The following is a 21,082-nucleotide window of genomic DNA, read 5'->3' as shown; positions in this document are numbered from 1 at the left end:
GAAAGCAAAAGAGGAAGAAATCAGGAAAAACGAGAAACTCTAATAAACAGATACGGAGAAGATATCAAACCATCTACTTCTTAGAACAACATTACAAGCTAAAATAGAAGGAAGAGGATGCAAAACAATCAAAGAGGGAAGAAATAAGGAAAAACAAGAAACTCTAATAAACTGATACATAGAATTGATTAAAAAAATTTAAAAAAAAAATTCTATTTTCACAACTACAGCTACTCCTAAAAGAAAAAACGAAAAATAAGGGATTGGAGCTTACAAAATACATTGGATGGTCCCTTTTGCTGATCGACTTGGTGAGTTGATCGTAAAGAAAGGAATGCAAAGTCCAATATTGCTTCACTTCCACACTGGTCCAAGTCTAAAACTCGAATGGAAGAAGAAATCCAAATGGAGGGGTTCACTTGCACAATCGTGAGGGAGAATCATGGGAGCACAAATAAGAAGAGAGATTAGAGAGTTCTTTGCGCCTGGGTTTGGAGTTTTGTTGTAAACTCTTTCATACGCCTTCTTGTTGATCAAAATCGATTTTGAAAATCCAATATTGCTTCACTCTTGCACTAGCTATAAGTCTGAAGCTCAAATGGAAGAAGACATCCAAATGGAGGGGTTCACTTGTACAATCGTGAGGGAGAATCGTGGGAGAACGAAGAAGAAGATAGATCAGAGAGTTGTTTGGCGCCTGAGTTTGGAGTCTTGCTACAAACTCGTTCATGCGCCTTCATGTTGGTCGTAATCGATTTTGAAGACATATATTACTAGAACGTATATTTTGAATCAGGATTTTAAAACTTATAAATCGCGGTTCGTAGATAGTCGAGTAGTTCGTCGGGGTAAACCGCTCGTTTTAATGACAAAAACAACTTTTTTCCTCTTGAAAATGGACAAATGGCTCAGATCATCTCGAAGTTGATCCAACGACCAGCATGACCGTCATGCACATTAAATGTGCAAGACGGAAGCAAAATCATAGACAAGTCTGGATCACTCTCGAAGAATTATCTATCATCCTAGCGTTTCATCCACAATAGAGATACGGTCCATGTATAAATTACACTAAAAATCCCACCTCTGGTCCACTTTATTCCTTTTTGGAGTCCAAATCAACGACTTTGATGAGAGCACTTTTGCTTACCGACCATGAATACAAAGGTCCACGGGTACCAATATGGGTCCCACCCCTCTTTAATTTTTAAATTTTTAAAAATTTTCGTTTGATAACTCCACCTGATTTTGTGGTTGAAAAGTGTAATGAGCCAGTGCTCCCCTATCAAGGGAGATAATCTGAACTCGTCACAAACTTGGGACCCAGAGGCCCAAGGAGAAGGAAAAGGGGGGGGGGAGGGAGAAGGTGAAGAAAAATGGAGATCAAACTGTCATCGTTGTGCTTGAAGCACATTCCTGGAAGATACGGATCACTAAAACTCCTTCGAGTTCCATGCATGCTTGAGTCCACACGGGAAGAAGACCCAAAGGCTTCAGTGGACAAACCTACACGCTCAAAGATTGGATCTTCAGACACTCATAAATCTGAACTTAGGGCACTTGGGAAAGAAAAGAAGCTTTGAGCCCTTGCTGCTTTTTTCATAGGTTTATATTAACAGATGCAAGTGACATGTATGTAAACCAACTGTATTAAGGGTTAGTAGAAATGTCGATGCGAAATATAATTTATATTACCATAGAAATCTCCATAAATTCCAGTGAATACAGTTGGAAGGCATCAACAGATTTAATCATATGCCAAATTGTCTCCATTTCTTTGAGCACCTACTTACTATGCAATAGAACACCCTAGTGATCTGAATGGTGGATGAATATGGCCTTTACATCCCAATACTGGCACCCTAACATTCACAGCCAGTAGATCTTTGTTGCCGACCTCCACCTGCTACATCAATGGTGTCCGGCAGATACCTACATCCACAAAATACAATGCCAGGAATAGCTTAAGATATTACAGATATCAGTCAGCTATGGAAAACCAGACATACAAACACAAAATTGGAAAGAGTAGGGAAATACAGCCTTCGAAAACTTACGTTTCTTCTTCAGGTTCATTGTTTAGAGCATTCTTTGCTATACACTGGAAAGCAGCTTCCACATTAATACCATCCTTTGCAGAAGTTTCGAAGTAGGGGATGTTCCCCTTGGAGGCACACCATGCCTTTGCCTTCTTTTCAGATACCTGATGTAGTATGAAGAACATGCAAGAACAATATTACCAAATGAACTTGGCCACCAAATCCTTCAAGCTTTGCTAGAAAATATCACAAAGAAAAGAAAGAGGCCTGCTTACCACCCGGCTGTTGCCACCATCAACATCTATCTTGTTCCCCAACACTACAAACGGAAAGTTCTCAGGGTCTGATGGGCTTGCCTGATAAAGTCAATTGAAAAATGTTTCAAGTCCTTAGCTATTCAGAAATTCAGACTGCTGCATATTCCAGACAGTTCCTTATTATTACCTGAATCAGAAATTCTTCTCGCCAATTGTTAAGGTTCTCAAACGATTTCATGACATTCACGTCATAGACAAGAACACAGCAATCTGCGCCACGGTAAAAAGCAACACCAAGGCTTTGGAACCTTTCCTGTCCTGCAGTATCCCATATCTGAACAGATGATCACAAAATAAGTCACTCATAATATAAAAGTTTTTTGCCCTCCGATTCCCCAAGCCCCCCCCCCCCACGAGTGTGGATCATCTCCTGCTCCCCCGACGCCTTACAACCACAAATTATGTGGGGCCCACAATTAAAAATAATAAAACATTAAACAAATCCCCGCCACCCTATCCTTGTGGGCACCCCTGTAATTCGTGGTCAACAGCTGTCAGGGGAGACGATCCGGACCCCCCCCCCACACACAAAAACAAAAAAAAAAAAAAAAAAACCCAAATACATTAATAAATAAATCTACCTTAATGTGAAAACTCAAGTCATATAGAGATCAACTAGGGAAGTTGATGCAGAACAGCTTCAGGAGTATCCATACAGGTAATCTAATAAGTACCAAAGAAACAGGAAGAACTAGAAGCACTCCTGAGACACCTGAATCAGTTGTTAACTCAAAGCTACTTGAAGCACTTCTGAAACACCTTCATTATATTAGCGAAGAAGAAATGTTAAAAATACATCAATTAATACCGTATAAAGAACCAACCTCCCTTACCCGCAACAACTGTTGCCCCCAATACACCCTTCCTCACTGGTTCTTGCTCATATTAGAAAACCACTAACTTATAAAACGAAATCTAGGACGTCTAGAGGCATCCACATCAAGTTCATTAAGGATTGGCTGACCAAGGAATGTTAATATCGAAGTTCTGTTCTAGCTGCCGAATTTGCCAAAAAATCTGCCACTGTATTAGTTTCACGATAGCAATGTGAAATCTTCCAATCTATAGTCAACAAATATTCTTGTAACTCTCTCCACATATGAAAGATATACCAAGGTATTTTCTTCTGCTGTATTAAAGTCACCACAACTTTTGAATCACTTTCTACCCAAAGCTTTTTAATTTGTAAATGCCTTGCCCAACGTAATCCGTGAATGGAAGTTTCCAATTCAGCCTCAAAGTTGGTTTTAACATCTAAAAAAATACTGAAATTGAAAACCACCGCAACAACTTCATTTCGAAATACTCCTCCACCGCCAGACCTTCCTGGATTGCCTAAAGAAGACCCATCAATATTTAGTTTAACCCAACCTACAGCAGGAGGACACCAAAAAATTTCTTGTGGAGGAGCAGCACTAAAAACAGAGAAGTGAAGGCCCAGTCTTCTTGCATCCGAAAAAATGGTAGGAGTTACTTTTCTTCCATCCATTTTAAAGCCAAACTGTACTAAGTCTGAAAAAATTAAACTCACCACCTCATCAGTCCTGAAATTTAAATTTTCAAACCGGATTTGATTGCGGACCATCCAAAGAAAGTATAAAAGCAAACAACATCCATTAATCCAAGCAGTCTGTAAAGGAGACTATGAAGCCTGGTGTTTCCAAGCCTTGAACGACTCTACAATCGAATCTTTTACTGTCCAACTATAACCAAACTTTGCTGCAAAAGCTTCTCCACATCCACGTGAAAATAGCAGTGAAGAAAGAGATGTCCTATGTCCTCTGAAGCTTTACCACATAGATTACAACGAGAGGCCAGCATAATCCCTTTCCGAGTCAACAAGGCATCAACAGGTAGCCTATCATGAAAAAGTCTCCAACAGAAAACTTGTTGTCTAGGCTGCAAAGAAGTCTTCCAAATACTTTTAGCCCATTCCAGTTGTTCTCCTTTTCTACGATAGAGATCCCATGCCGATCGAAAACTAAACTCTCCCCCACCGAACCTTCAATGACAAACATCAACAAAACCAACACAAGGTCATGATATAACATAATAAAGGTTACCTCTTAATTTGCATTTCCCCGACTGAAATCTCCACTCCCCTTGTTTAAACAATCGCAATGTCAATTTCAAATGACCCTCTAAATCTAGAGAATACCAACATAGTCTCAATGGTAAAATTCCCCAACCATCTATCAAACCAGAAATTTATATTCACCATCTCCAATTACCACCGTTCATTAGCTTGAACAAAACCCCAAACCTTCCTCAATCCCAACATCAAAGATGACTCTCCCATAAATCTTTAAATTTCCCTTTTGTCCACCATCTTCCCCTTTAAAAATGAGCAAAACGTGTTTATGTTTAATTGTCCAAGCCAACTTGCATAAGGAAGCAAAATTGACATCTCTTAATCTCCGAATACCCAAACCACCCTCACATTTTGGAGTACATACTTTTTCCCAAGACACGTAACCTTCTTCACAGCCTCTATACTCCCCGTCCAAATGAAGTTACCATCCAAGCCTCTGCTTAGAAATAATAGAGCTAGGCCCCAATCCTGAATTATGAATTCATGCTAGAAATAACTAACGTACCAACTCCACTCTACCTGCCAAAGATAACAACTTTCCACACCACCCTTGTAGCCGATTCTTAATCTTGTCTAAAACTGACCATCACCGAGTAACTCTTCCTTTAAAAATATCTATCCCCAGATATCAGTAGAAAGAGACATTGGATATTTAATATGTCCACAATTTTCTGTTTTCACTAGAGCACACGTCCAAGAAAAACTACTCTTCTCCAAACTAATATGTTGACCCGAAAATTCTTGATACTTCGATAAGAAATTTTTCAAAGCTTTAACATAACATAAAGAGCATTTAAAAATAAAAATATCATCAACATACATCGCGGAAGGAACTTCTACTCCCTGGACCACAAACTCTCAATCTACCGCTATCAAAGAATGAATCCCTCCATGTACCTCTTCAGAAAAGAGAGATAAAGGTCCCTCCACCCTTTCAACTCCAAAGAATCCACTGTCCCCATTCAATAACGAGATTCTAGTGCCACATCTCATGAATCCAACCAACCCATCTATTTGAAAATCCAAGCCTTCAAGACCAAGAATAAAAACTCCCATGATAGGTATCTGCCTTCATAATATCAATCTTAATTCCCATCCCTCCTCTACAAGATGTTTTTTGTTCCCACATATTTTCAAAATCATCTTACCTTCAAGCTCCTTGCTCCTCAAATCTTCAAGGACTCCCAGACCTTATCTTTACATCTTTCAAAAATCCCCATCATAGAGGCCTTTTCCTTGCCTTCTCCACCTTGAACTAAAGTGAGAAACAATTTTTACCCTTTTTTCCTTTTCAAGGATCCCCCCCAATCCTAAACAATATCCCAACATTTCAAAACTTCACCATCTCCTCCTCTTCCATCCCTCTTTGATCTCTATTAACAACCCATATACATCATCATCCATCAGCACTTTTGGAATCCCAACAACTCGTTCCCAGTAGAACCCTTTTGTTTTCAGTAGTCACCACATAATCCTCTTCACCGACTTGTGTCCGTGTCATCCATTCGTTTAACGTTTTTATTCCTTCGTTTTGTGATTTTGATTCCTATCTCCTCCTCAACCCGACCTTCCAAATCCAACATCCACTCGTTTTGACTTCGCCTCTGATCTATTCATCTCTATCAGTTGATCATATGTTTGCTTCTTTCTCCCTTCTCTTCTAGTTTTTTTTGCCCGCTTTAACGCCCAACTTCTTCAATCTCTCGTACATGGATCACCACACCTTCCACCCAAGCCAACGCCACCTCCAAAAAGAATCGCTCATCCAAAATTATTGAACCCGGTTCCGTTTGCCCTTTGTCACGCCAACGGTGTCCGTGTTCGTGTCTTTGTCACCAACAACTCTAACCATCGCATTGAAGAAACTTCTATCAAGACCGACGACATTACCAACTCGTTCCTTTTCTACCAGATGGAACTTCAAAAGCTCACAAGCATCATGTCCTAAAATCGCCTCCCCTGAATCCTTGAACCCTCCTTTCACCCTCCGCATTAAAGTCCCCATAACAATGTGCTCAGGCAATAAGATCCTCCAAAGCCTCTCATCAGATCTATCACAACAAGCATAACCCCGATGACCTTGACACCTGCCCTTGATTGAAGAGAGAGTTGTTGGTCGAATGAAGAGAGAATAGAGGGCCGCTGCAACTCTCTCTTCCAAAAGACCCAAAGATTTGGAACTTTCTCCTGCCGAAAATTATACACAAAATTAGAAGAATATCCCAATCTATTAATAAAGAGAATTGGGCACTTACTAACATCCACTTTTGGTTCAACGACACAAAACATGTCTGGTTGATGAGTCATTAACAGCATTTTAAGGGCCCTCCTACCAGACGCATTACCAATGCCGCGAATATTCCAAAAGAAAAGCTTCATATCAACAGTTACAAAGCAGCACTTTCCTCTCCCAATGAGAGGCTCTTATTTACTGTAGAGACTTTCCCTAAAGCAGCATCTACCTTCTTGAATTCCTCTGCCAACAAACCCTTTTTACTTGTAGCCACTTTCTTCACTGCATGAGCCTTCTTAGGACGACCAGGCTTCCGACGAGGAGAGCCTTCATCCCTCATTGAGATAGAAGACGAAGGAGGAGGAACAACTTCCAATTGCAGCGTTCCATCATTTTCAAATATGGCCGAACTCTTCTGGGCCCCACTAGAGTCCAACGCATTCTCCCTAGTTGCCACGTCAGCCCCTTTCTCTCTAAAATACCTTCCTTCCTTGGTCGAACCTCTTAGTGCATTTACAGCATTGGGTCCCACCAATGAATCCCCCAAATTAAGGTTTTCAAGTAGAATAGAACTCTTATCCATGCAGATGACCTATTTGAAATTCAAAATGCTTGGTCGAAACACACCCTTCATTCTTATCAATGGGTCCCACAAATGAATCCCCCAAAGTAGGGTTTTCAATTTGAATAGAAGTCTTACCCGCAACATGATCATTTTGAAATTCAAAATGCTTGGCCGAATCACACCCTTCATTCTTATCATTGGGTCCCACCAATGAATCCCCCAACGTAAGGTTTTCAATTTGAATAGAAGTCTTACCCGAAACATGGACATTTTGAAATTCAAAATGCTTGGCTGAATCACAATCGTCAATCTTATCTTCGGGTCCCACTAGTGAACTCTCCAAAGGAGAGTTACCAATAAACTTAGAACACTTATCTACATCTAAGGATTTTTCAAATTCAAAATTTGTGGCCGAACCAATAACCACACCATTTTGAAAATCAAAACCATCAACCAAAAGAAGGTTTCCATGAGATTTAGAACTCTTATCCGCATCAAGGATTTTTGAAGTTCAAAAGGGTCGCTCTCTTGGCTAGGATTCGAAGAAGAGTCCTTACCCAAAACCAACACCTCATTATCAGAAACCCCTTGATTTAAAAAAGAATTAACTAAATTCTCATTGGCCGACGGAGAGTCCACTAGCCCTGCCTCCACTAAAGCCGCATGAACCACTTGAGAGGACGAATTACTCTCACCCTCAAACTCCAGCGTCTTTGCAATCCTAATAGAATTAGGACCTTCATTCAGAACCGCATCTTCATGCGCCAAGTGATGAGGAACAAACTTCTCTTTAGCCGAAGGCATATTAACATTGCAATTTTTGCCCAAATGACCTTCTCGATTGCATCGAAAACATCTTTGAATTCCATCCTCATAGATCACCTTTTGAATGAAGCTGAAAACACGTGTAGAACCAGGTTCAAGGCGTTCTATTTGAACTTCAGACACACGCTCAGCTTCCAATTCTAATTCCACCGAATTCTTGCGTAATGTCCCACGAACCAAGGCGAGTACGACGGTCTAAAGAAACAGGACGACCTACCGTCTTAGCAATAGAAAGTAATACCTTGGCATGCCGTATTCAAGAGGAAGATCGGGAAACGAATCCAAACCGTTTGGCGGCGGTTGAGGAGCATGAATGTTAAAATCCGGACGCCACGTTGGAATCGAATCAGTTGATTGCCAATATTCCAGACACCTCTTCTTCAAACTTCTAACAAATCTTCCTCACATCTAAATTGAAAAATCACGAAACCCTTTCCCAAGGAATGAAAAGAAACTCCTTGTTTCAGTTTCCATGATTTAGAAGCTAGATCACGTAAAGCATCCATTGTTGTCTGACGAAAGTTTGCCCTCCCAATCAAGGAGAAACGAAATTGAGTACGCTGCAATTCATACTCAAGTTGAGGAATAACAATACGCCGATAAGATCCAGCCTGCATAGGGGATGGGAGGGAATCAATCTCAGGCATAATGGAAGTCCCTACCACCCCAGCGTAAGATTTCCCACCGTCCATCTTCTGAGAGAAGCCATTAGCAGCCCTATCCGAAGACCTATGCGCACCATCTTTCTCCAAAGCTTCTTTCTCGAGAGTTTCTCTCTCCTCCATCTCCTCCCCCTCCCCCCCCACCTGCCCCCCCCCCTTGTTTTTTTTTTTTTTTTTCCCCTGTGTTGTTTAAACGTTTAAAATACGGTTAAAACACTCAAATTCTTTCCCAATGGTTCAGATAGTTTCTTCTTTCTTACTTGCTTAATGCCTTTTAATTAAGACACTACTTCCTGCATAAGAGTATATGACACAATCAACTCCATATGTATTATGTAAGAGCCATTGAGCACCCAATAATGTATTTAATGAAAAGGATGGCTCATTGATATTAATGGCTTACTTCATGCCTCTTACTTAAGACACTACTCATACATAAGAGTATATGACAAACAATCAACTCTAAACATAGGATGTAAGAGCCATTCAGCATCCAACAATTTATTTCAAACAAGGACGGCTTATTGCTATTAATGGTCAATGTGATTCAATTGCCATAATAGCTAAGATTCCAATATCGCTGGTACCATTCCATCAAGGCCACGTGAGAGGTCTAGCCAAACCCTCATTTCTAATCCCCTTCTTCACTATTGAACTTCTGGAATGAGGTCAGAGTTTTTTTCTTGTTGTTTTTCTGTCAAATATCAATCTCTAAATTTCTAGTAAGAAGTTCTTAAGCTATTCTTAGTTTATCCTTGTTGAACATTGTGAAGCGTTATTCTACTGAGTTTTCTGAGGGTATATCAAATTTGATCAGGTTTATTTAAATCAGTTTCCCTGCAACTTAGTGACTAGTATACCATGTTTAAAAATGGTTCTTAATGCAAAATGACCTAGAATCAAGGAAACCAGCTGGAGATTGATTGCATCCAGGATCTAATGCAGATCCAAGATTGCACAACCTCAAGAAGAACATGTAGTTGTCAAGGAGTCGCCTAGGCATCCGAAGAGGTCCTCAAGGGTGTGAGGCAACCTTCGCCCTATATGATGTGCATAAGGCAGTTGTGTTGACCCTCAAGGCCTTGCCTCGGACACCTCAAACGCCTTGAGGCTCAAGGCAAACAAATATGCTAAATTGAAAGTAATTAATTAAAATGCATATCTAACTACATTAGTTGGATGATGTATCAAAACTGAACTGTATATGGGATCACTTATAAATATTAAATCAAAAAAATAATTAAAAAACTACTTTGTCTTCTTCCTCACTTAGCACACGATACAGAAAATTCTCAAAATCCCTAACCTAAAAACCCTCCTAAACACTCGCCTTCATCCCATCACCCGACTCCCCTCTCGCTTCTCCAAGAGGAAGTATGGCTCTAGTGTCCCTGTAATTACTTGCAAAGTCCTATTCCAGCAGGTTTTTTTTATTATGAATTGAATAGTTGATGATAGTATGACACTTCATAATAAATTATGAATTACTGATTTTATAAGAGAACTTACATAGTACTTAAACACTTGTAATTTATTTAGGACCAAGATAATTACTATATGAGGTTTTTTTGGTATGTTGGATGACTTAAGGTAGCCTAATGTTGGTTTTTTTTAATATATTAAATATGATATATTCACGATGAGCAAGAGCGTATGGGATGTAAGCTAAAAATGTCATTTCAAATGCCTTGACCGCCTCGAAAGAGCCTCGGCAGGCGCCTCGTCGCCTCAACTGGCCTAAATTGCCTCACATTGCCTTGTCGCCGTGACAACCATGGAAGAACAAGGCCAAACAGGGCTAAAGACCTTGCTGCCCAACAGTAAAGCTGGCAGCCCATCCGTCTACTAGTGTAATTTTGATTTTCAGCAATATAATTTCAGTATTTAAGGTCAGAGGCACTTAGTTCAAGTGTTTATTTAGATTAAAGCAGCCTCCATGATTTAGAGGACCGCTGTTCTTTTATTTTGGGACTAGTTCCCTATGCTTTAGGACGTGGTTACCATTTTCGTTTTGAGTTAGGACTTCATGTCCTTTGAAGTAATCAATTGGCGTAGGGCCTATTTAAACCCCCATGAAGGAAGAACAAACTACAGCTGGTTTGATTAAATTTTGACATTGGATACCTGAGACATTTGAAGTTTCTTGTGTGGAGGCCCCGGCCTGGGGGAGAAGAAAATCCTCGCTCCCTGGTGGTTCAAAGTCCAGGAAGGAAAATTGAGGTGCTTAAGAATTGAAACCCTAACCCCTAGTGCTGACTATGGAATCAGTCCTTCGAAGATCTGCCTTTTTCCTTCACTGTGGAGTTAAAAAGACCTAATCCATATCCCCCTTCTTTTCCCATAAATTAATTAATTAATTAATTTTTATTTCAGCCAAATAAAATCCCAATCCAACCAGCCAATCATTCCATCAGATCTGAAGATCTATTCATCAGAAAGCTTCCATACACACACCTCCCTCACACAATCCTTATCTTTGATCTGAACCCCAACCTGATCTGAAAGTCCTCACCATAGAATCAACCTTTTCTTGGTAGAAACCATAATTTCTCGACCTAAAATCAAGAAGCTCCATAATTGTCAAGCTAACCATCCAAACTCACTCAAACTTGGAAAGCATAATCCCTACAATAAACACCCCCGCCCCCCCAAAATAAAATAAAATAAAATAAAAACTAGGTCAAAGTTCCATCCAGTTCTGAAAATCCTTGGCCACCCAAACATCACCATGAAAGATCACCCCAAATTACCACGTATCAAGAAACCTTTTTCCTTTGAAATTAACCTAGGGTTGATAGCTCTGAGTGTTGGGCCTTTGCCCCGGATCTATTCTACGGGCCTAAAAGCTGATTTCTAGGTTAACTATGAAAATAGCTTGTTAATTGACTAAGAATGTTGTAATGAGCTATTACAGAGTAGTCTATTACTTTATGTTTAAGCACTGTAGTAGCTTTTAAAGGTTTAATTTCAGTTTAAAGTATTCAAGTACCAAGTCCAGTAGGATCTCTAAGTCAAATATGGTTTTAAGTTCCACAACTTTTGGAGTTCTTTTCCTAATTCTAGTATGCTCATAAGGGGCAGATCAGTCATCTATTAATACCACCCTTAGAGAAGAATACAAGAAGAAACCAATTATTAGGAAATTTGATTCAGCTTTTGCTGCTACTCTTATTAGTATCTTGCTAATCTAGGTATCGACTATTGTAATCTTGGTAGGCAACCTCCAAAGAGGGTTTTATCTAGAATTCTCGATGAAGACAGGTCAAGATCCTGTTTCGGTTGATGATTCAACCTATAGATCCATTCCAGCTCCCCCACCTACATTCGGCAACCAACACCCCATCACCCCTAAGTGCGTGTGTGTGTGTGTGTGTGTATATATATATATATATATATATATGCAGTTAAAAAGCCCATTGACTTTGCCAAGTATCCTTTCCGAGTCGATGCCTCATTGATAACCCAGAACCCTCACTGGTTGACCCAAAATCAGCAGATCCCATGGATCAAGATCAATAACTGCACTGGCACTACCCATAGAGAAAGTGCTTCACCACAGATAAAAGCTTGAACTGCTGCTGGTGAATTTGTCTCTCTGACTGGAAAGTTTTTTCCATTCATTTTTTAAACCGAGTCAGAAAAAGCCTTTGTCCATCATCTTGTCTGGCACCTTGCTCAGGCAACTTACTCTGCCTACAAAAACAATTACTGTTCCATCTAAATCCAATAGACTCCATTTGTTTGGCACCTTGGTCGGGCGAGTCACCCAGCCTAAAAAACAATTACTGAATCATCTAAATCCAATAGATTCCATTTGAGATTTAAAAATAAAAATTCCAAGCAACATAATACAACCTAGCCTAACTAAACCTAACCTATTTGTACCATAAGTTGGCTCTCATCAAGATCTTAGAAGAACAAAATCCAAGTTGATCATTTATTAAAGGACTACATCAAAACCTCCAATTAGTTTATAAATTTGAATCTAGACCAACTGATGTAAATCCAATTATAGGGGTAGGGTTTCTTGGAGAGATTCCCTAGAATTTAGGATTTGCCCATAATTTTCTAGCAAATAAAGTAAAAATATTATGGAATGCCTATGGTCATCCAAGAAAGTTGTTGGAATCTCTTAGGAGGGATATGGGTCAATCAAAAATTGTGTGGGAAGACTTTTGGAGAAAAGGGAAAAATTAGGGTTTTGTCAAAAGATGGGATCCTTACTAGGTGTAGTAGGATGGCCAAAATAATATTAGGGCAAATTAGGAAAGGTAAAGGAACCCTGCAGTTGGGGTTTGGATGGGTTTGGGAATGACTCTGGGGAAGGCTATGGGTGGATCTCTACAAGATCTTGGGCAACCTTGATTCTTTTTTTTTTCCTGCTACTGTTGCCACAATTCAGAGAGAGAAGAGGAGAGGGTGCGATGAAGAGAAGAGAGGGGATGAAGGGGCAGCAGGGTAGGGGAGAGGTGGGGGACGGACCAGGAAGCATCATATGGGCCTGGAGATAGGGTTTAAGGACTATAAAGGGTAGGGGTTGCTGCCAGGGGTGGGACAGCAGGGAGTGGGGGAGTATGGTCTTGCATGGGTGGGGGAGGATCTGGGGAAGGGGTTTGATGGATGCAGTAGGGAGGGTAGGAAAGGGATGGGGGTCTACTGTACTAACTCATACGATGCTGTAGTTCTTGAAGAAGATGATGGAGACTTGAGGAAGATGCTAGAATATGTTAATGCCTGCTGGAACTAGAGATTGATTGTTGATTGTTGATGAAGAACTCTTCAAAAATCCATTGTAGTCCTCCCAAAGAGAACCACGACTCTCCGTCCCACAAATACTTTAATTTTATTCAATCAGACAATTTCAAAGAAACAATAGGCCATTTTTAGCCTACTACAAAGAACTAGAATCTAAGAGTGATTCCTATATAGACTAGGATCCCACAATGTAATCTTGACCCTTGAAATAGAATTTCAATATCTAAAATACAAGTGCTAAAAATTAAAAGATTAGATAACTTAAAACTCTATCTAAGGAAGCTCACCTTGAAAACAAACTCCTTAGGACACTCAACTACTAACTACGGATAAAGATATCCTAATTAAAAGCAAACTCCTAAAAGATAGGAACCATTCCTGTAGAAGAGTCTAATCATATCCACACTCGACCAACTCAGGCACAACTCAAATAAGAAGTAAAACCCAGATTGGACTCTAGGACTAAATCTGGAATTAACTCCAGGAATAAAAAGAGGGCTGAAAATGCCCTATATGCCCCTCCTAGGAGATTCCACCAGCCTAGGGAGGCTTCTTGGAGGCATCAAGTGGCCCCACTAAGGGTTTCAGCAAGGGGCAGGACTCATGGTCATATCACTAACCCATCTAAAACCATTCAGACTCATCCACCCTAGCATCTCCATCACTAGCCACAAGACAAGAGCCCATTTGAGGCTAGTCCATGGAAGCTTTGACATACACCCCAGCAAGATTACCCTAAACTGTCTTGTCTTGGCTTTGCAGTTCTCTGATATTAGAAACTGGCTTTTAGAGATTGCAGCCTGATGTAACCAGACCCAGGGCCCTCCGAAGAACCAGCAAAAGCTGGCTCAAGAAGCAAGTCCAATTAGCACATTAAAGGGCTGGCCAAACCTTCCCAAGGGTATTTTGTCCATTTTGACAATTTTGAGTGTCTTAGATCTGGGTCCCATTGAGTCCAATGTGTTGTCTAGACCCTAGATATATTTTTTATTTTATTTTATTTTTATTATTATTTTGCAAGATATTTGAGAGCCCTGGTTTAGATGAGATTCCCAATTAGGGTGGGATCTCACAATTTGAGTCCACTTTAATCTCCTTATTTTTAGGGCTCCATATCAACTCCTAGAATTTAGATTAGAGTCCTATAGAGTTAGCGAAAGAGGGTTTTTTTTTCTTTTATTATTAATATTTTTATTTTCTCTAATGTCAAAGTAGTTGAGTGGTAGTTGAAGTTGAGTTAGTTTTGGAGCCAGTTAGAGTTCCAGTTGGTTTACCAATTCAAATTCCTTTTCTATTTCTTATTTGTGGCTATAAACAAAGCCTTCCAACTTTGTAATTTTCAAGTTGAATTGAATGAAACTAAATATGAGTTTGGGGGAAAGTCAAGTAGTGGCTTCTTGAGAAGGCCACGGCGATTGTGTGAGATCTCCTTCTTCAATTTCAGCAGGTGCTCTTCAATTCCAGCAGCAATTCAACCATAACAGCAGTCTTTCACCATCTAAAAGTAAGCAAATGTCATCCCCAACCCCATCCCTAGCTTTTCCCATTCTTCCCTCATCCACAGCACCATTCTTGTTTTATTTTCTTGAATTTTAGGACTTTTCTTAAGACCCAAATTTCAATGTCAGATCTACACCAATCTAATCGTTAGATCTGTCTCACACTTTAGCAGCCTTCTCCCCCCCCCCCCCCAACCCCAGTGACCTTATATCCCAATTTGACCCCATTTTGACCGTCCGATTTCGAGATATAATTATTTTCTTGAATTTTCATACTTTCCAAGACGTTAAAAACAAGAATCTTAATATCTTTCAATCTAGCCGTCCAAAGCCCCACCAAACTTTAGGGATCATATCCATTACTAGTACCTACATTCCCTCCAAATTTCAACCCATTCTGACACTCTATAGACCCAAGCTTCCATCTCAAAGAATTTATCACTTCTCCCATGGGATCGGTTTGTATCTTTGAGATCCATAAAAACATATCCAACACATTAACCTAACCTTTCCCATATATTATCCCTCATAACCATATCACCAAGGAACCCTATATCCCCTAAATTCCCAAAACCCTAAAAGCCCTAATTTCTCTCAAACCCTAAACCATAACCAACCCATTCCCTTCAACCATAGGGTATTCTAAACCCTAATTGACTGCTGATTCTATTAAAGAGGATCCTAGAGTGAAACCAATTCTAGGACATAGTATCAAAACTCAAAACCCTAGAATTTTGGTTTACATCACTGCCTTTTCAACAAACATGGAGCATGGGAAGCACATTATAGTATCAGGTATACTGTTACCGAAGCATTTAATGAGATTCACCTCCACATGATCTCAACAAATGCAGTTGAGTGGTTGACATCATTGGTGGAGTCGACAGTAAATAAAGACAGCTCTTCATAACATTGCATGAGAATAAATGAAAGTTAAGAGTCCTAATGAATCAAATTACTGAATCTGAGTGTGAACAGAAAAGGGGGACACAAAAGAAGGAAATCCATGGTTCACTCAACACTCACAAAAATCATTGCATCAAAGTTTATCCATTATTTAACAATTCAACTAAAGAGTTGCAAAAGAGATTCACAGTTCCCTTCCAATTCAAATGCCTAAACAACTTTGATCCATTAATTAATTAGGCCGCCAAAATATGGTAAATGCAGCTCTTCAATTTACTCATCAGAAGATTCAGAACACTAAATCCATATGTCAACAAGAATTTCATTTCATATGGGAATCAATCATGAAATAAGAACTTTTGGTATTGAAGAACAGCACCAGTTTTTGGTTTTTGAAGGTAAGATGAAATGGATAAGAAGAAAACTTCATTAACAATTGCAGAAGCTACCTGAGAGTCATGGACACACTCTCTGTCAAACTGTTTCAGAAACTCATTATCACTTACTGGTTAGGTCCCTCCCTAACTGCCCTGACCTATATCTCTTCTGTTTTTTAAAAATTTGAAGGGAAAATCAACCACAAAAAAATATTAACAAAACCACCAACCCGGCATACATTATTTAATTATTCTTTTTTTTAATAAACCACTCAGGGGGGAAGGCGGCGCCACCACAGATTTATATACTAAGAACCTATAACTTTCTCAAATTTACACAAAATAAAATGAAACACAGATAAACCAGCCTCGCATTTCCGCTGGCACCCTGGCAGCCTTCCCGGGTCCCCCCCCGCGCTCGCTTGCTGCTTCTATTTTTTTTCCTCCCCTTTTCCCCTCCCCCTTCTCCTTTTTTTTTTCCCCTTTCCCTTGGCAAACTCCAACAGAATTTACTTTTTCCCCCCCTCTTTTCCCCCCCTCTCTCCTTCCTTTTTTTTCCCTCCTGCGGCGGTGGGGTTTGCTCCTTTTTTTCCTTTTTTTTTTTTTTTTTTTTTCCTTTTTTGTTTGGGTTTTTTCCCTTACCATTGGCGACACTGTTAATTGATGAGGTTACTTGAACAACACCATGGATGGCAGGGTTAAAAGACTTGAACTCAAACAGAGCAGTACAGTCCACATCAGGGCATTCCCTGGGCATCAGATTGCAGATGCAGCAGAGCCCGAGTCCAAGAGGGCACCAGTGTCCTAAACCTTAGTTGTTCTAAAAGGCTCTTGAGTGATTCTTAGTCCTCAACGTTGAAGATTGGTGGATCTGAAAAGTTGAACACTGTAGCTCTAGAATCCCAAAAGAAGCTTCCATATGTTTTGTAGAAGAAGATGAACCATTCATCTATCTTTTGTCTTTGAAAGGATTCTTGTGGCCGACCCTATTTAGTTGAGCTAAGAGTAAATTGTTACTATTCTTGTCATTATTTGGATTGGCAAAATTTTCAAGCTTTTTTAAAATTATTCACAGAAAGTTGAAATCTCAAGTCAAAGTATTCTCGAATAATTCATCAAATAGAATAGTCACGGTTCAATTTATTACTTCATTCTTTTTCTGAGCCAAAGGAATGAAAACCATACATCAAAAATAACCCGAAATTAGTTTTTCTGGGAAGGAGAAAATAAGCCGTCCAAGACTGTCCATATACATGAACATGTGTGTCCACAAGCATGCACACAGTTGCACATACATAGAGGAAAGACTGAGAATGTGTAGTCTGCTGTAATTTTCATACAGTATTCAACAACGGAGGTTTCAAGGAAGTGGCACAAGAAAAACCCTGGAAATACATTAAAGCCTTAATAATCATCACTAAAGGAGCTGCTTTAAACAAAAAACGAACCAAAGCCAAAATCACTGATCAGCTTGGAATCCCATAATTCGCACGAAGTGCAATTAGGCATATGAAATGAATTAACCAACGAATTATTAATAGGTTTATGGTGCAATCAATTCATTACACAAGTGTGTGAATTCAAATTTCAGAACTCCCTTAATCAATTTACGTGATTAACAGATCAAGTTGTGGATTTTTTTTTAACAAACATACAATGACTACACTTGAAATTTAGAGAGAAACTAAAAGCAAATCTGACTGGGCGAGAAAATTGAGCTAGGAACCTCACCTGCAATGTGAATAGCCTATCTTCAAACTGAACTTCTTTTGTCAGAAAATCTGCTCCAATTGTTGCCTTGTACTGATTACTAAATTTACGATTCACGTATCTAAATACAGCGTTTAAGGGAAATCACATCCAAAAATACGCAACCATACAAATGTCTAAACTCATCAATATGAACACAAAGAGAAATAGTATTTAAATGAAGAGAGAGAAAGATCTGAAACTTTTAAGGATACTGATTCATCAAAGATGTCTTCCCAACCCTAGAAAAGATTAATCAATAGGAAATTAGGAAAAGAGAGAAATTAATAAACATCTTTGGGAAAAGAGAGAAATTAATAAACATCTTACGGATTAAATCCGTGCACCAAAAGACGGTTCAGGTGGGAAGGAGGGACTCACCCGCTGTCTCCGAGGATAATGACCTTTAGAAGCACTCGCCTTCGAGATGCCATTGATTCAAAAGCTTCGAAATCCCTCTGGTAAGTTTTGGAATTGAAAGCTTTGAATTGTCGAATTCGCCTGATGAGTTTACAGAGAGGTGCCCAAAATTTTCCTAATAATTATTAATTAAAATGACCGACCAAAATATGAACAGAACCAAGAAGACGGGTCGAAGTCGCAGGACACTTTCGACAGTTTTCTTTGCACATACCGAAAATGCCACTGATTACGTTTTTAATGTTCTGATAAACAAAAAGAGGAGACGCTGTAATGCCGACCTAGCGCCCCTCGTACGCAATATTCGAACTTACGAGTTCGACCTATGCAAGCATTTGTGCTATAAACTACGAGCACAAGCATGGGTCCCGTCAATATAATTCCACCGAAAGCCAAGTATACTCCACAAAATCCATAGTGGTCCCCATGCATGTTAGAATAAAATATTCTACATAATATTCTACATAAGGGGACTTCATTATTGTGTTACATTCTAATTTAGTTTCCTTATTTGGTCTGATATGAATAATATATGGTTGGTAAAATTCTTATATAGACTTTATCAAAAAAAAAAAAAAAAATTCTTATATAGACTGGTTAGTATACACTAATAGAAACCGATAGATCTTGATGGACAATATAATGAGTTTCCCTATATAAAGAGATATTATGTCCCTCGTCTAAACTCTAATGCATCACATTATTCTCTGCACATAAAATGTTAGTTCAAAGAAGTTATTCCGTCAAGCCAATGAATAGGGAGAAGTCCAGAGGAGAAAATCTAGTATCAAGTTAATTATAGAATCAATTACATGTTTGTTTTTCGTGGGAGACTAAAGAAAAGATTCCACTGTATTTTGTCTCCCATGGATCCCAAAGAATGTATTTTTCATCATATTGTACTATTATTATCTTAAAGTATTTTTTATCAATCTATGTGAGCCTGACTAGATTTAATCTTACATGTGACTAAACATAAAATTGATTTAAACCCACAATGATGTTGATTAATGTTTATTTAGAGCTCTAAAATCGAAACAATGAATTTTGTGAATTTTCTCCCCAGGGTTTTCATTGAAACGATATAATTTTTGCCCTATAACTTTATTTTCTAGAATTAGTCTTGAAAATCAAAGATCACCACTGCGTAGCTCTAGAAAAACCGAAGAGATCGGTATATTATGGGCCACTATCAAACTCCAAAAATGCTGCCGAAATCCGGCATCCCATTTTATTTTTATTTTCTAGAGTTATTTAATCATAAATAATTGATTATTGGGCGACGACGTGGCTATTTGACTAGGTCAACGGGTCAGACTCAAATCGATCGATGACCCCCCTAACCATGATCCTACAGGTCAATCAGGCCAACCCGGTTGACCAATCAACGATCTGACAGCATTAATCGGTTCTGTTTGGTTTGTTTCAATCAGACTACTTGACCTTTGGTTTAGTTGTTGACCACAACCTAATTGTATGACTCAACAAGTCGACCAGCTAATTGTCAGTCAACATGTATGCTCGTGAGTAGTTCAGGCCTCCTAGTTCGATTTGGTCTGACCCGGTTCTGTCCTGGTTGAACTAATTTAATTATATTAAAAAAATAGAATGTTATATATATGGTTTTTTTTTTTTTAATTCTGGCCAATTAAACTGTAAGAAATTTTGAAGCGTGCTCTCGTTGTTTTATGTTTTGGATCCTTTCAAACACAATGGAACCATTTTTAGGATCAAATTCTACACCTATATATGTGAAATATGATATAATATATTTATATTATTTTTGTACCTTTGTTGTTGGACAAATTTTTAATATGGTTATTTTATTTTGTCATATGATTTTGTATTGTGAGCATGTTTTATATGATATTATGCAATTGTAAGATGTATATCATGCATGTTTTATAAAATTTTGATTGTCTTTTGATAATACTGAAGCTTTTTTCAAACAATGTATTAGCATGTATTCAAATTTTATCGGCAATCTAGCCCTTTGCCATTCGGTTTAAAAAATTACAACTAATATCATATTGTGAGTAATATAAAGTATATCTCAACATAAGAAAGTTTCATGAGCTTGATTATGGGTGAATAACAAAGTGGCACTCATTGTTAGGTTTGTGGAATAATAATCATATAAGATAACGGGATGTCTCTTGATATTAATAAACCTTTATACACTCAAAGGTGAATAATTGCATATTGACATTAAGAAGATGACTTATCCAGTAAATAGTTGGGAGTTGATTGATTCAAGAAGTTTATACACCCAAATGTGATAGATTTTCGAATATTGGAACATTCTCATGGGCGCTGATATTGGAACATTTTCATGGCCATTGGAACAACTATATGTCATGAATTCTGTCCAAATGTATTTTCATGATGGTATATATGTACATTTTCTAGTGATGTGTTTTTAAGTTACATGTTATCCACATTGTAGCAATAAAGTGAGGGAGTATTACAATTGTATAGTCATGAATTCTGTTTGAAAGTGTCTACATGAGATATATATGTATTATTTCTAGCAGTGTGCTTGCAAATTACATATTATGCTAATAAAGTAGGCATTGTTTGATGTTAGTCACATTTTCTGTCAACAACAGTGTAATTGTTATTGAAATTCTTATAAAGTCAAAC

General features: G+C 38.7%; 1 protein-coding gene across 1 annotated transcript; it reads right to left on the bottom strand.

The window, feature by feature from the left end:
• Nucleotides 1-1,601: 1,601 nt before the first annotated feature.
• LOC149007283 (ras-related protein Rab7) lies at nucleotides 1,602-18,667 on the bottom strand. The gene is made up of 7 exons (XM_089166743.1): nucleotides 18,401-18,667; nucleotides 18,235-18,261; nucleotides 18,002-18,101; nucleotides 2,484-2,630; nucleotides 2,315-2,395; nucleotides 2,058-2,203; nucleotides 1,602-1,932 (listed from the first exon to the last, which is right to left on the bottom strand). Exons 1-7 carry the CDS (start codon nucleotides 18,451-18,453, stop codon nucleotides 1,863-1,865), a joined length of 624 nt encoding a protein of 207 aa, XP_089022869.1. The 5' UTR covers nucleotides 18,454-18,667; the 3' UTR covers nucleotides 1,602-1,862.
• Between the last annotated feature and the right edge of the window lie 2,415 nt (nucleotides 18,668-21,082).

The sequence above is a fragment of the Hakea prostrata genome, chromosome 8, assembly GCF_041222555.1.
Source record: "Hakea prostrata isolate BN-2017 chromosome 8, UWA_Hpros_2, whole genome shotgun sequence".
In the NCBI taxonomy this organism is placed as follows: domain Eukaryota; kingdom Viridiplantae; phylum Streptophyta; class Magnoliopsida; order Proteales; family Proteaceae; genus Hakea; species Hakea prostrata.
This window is presented reverse-complemented; position numbering and strand designations above follow the sequence as displayed.

What these genes read in the sequence shown, in the direction of transcription:
- LOC149007283 (XM_089166743.1), bottom strand. Translation starts at nt 18,453, where the DNA reads ATGGCATCTCGAAGGCGAGTGCTTCTAAAGGTCATTATCCTCGGAGAC. An exon ending in ATTATCCTCGGAGACAGCGG is followed by an intron (nt 18,262 to 18,400) that starts GTGAGTCCCTCC and finishes AATCTTTTCTAG; the next exon opens with GGTTGGGAAGACATCTTTGA. An exon ending in ATGGTGGCAACAGCCGGGTG is followed by an intron (nt 2,204 to 2,314) that starts GTAAGCAGGCCT and finishes ATACTACATCAG; the next exon opens with GTATCTGAAAAGAAGGCAAA.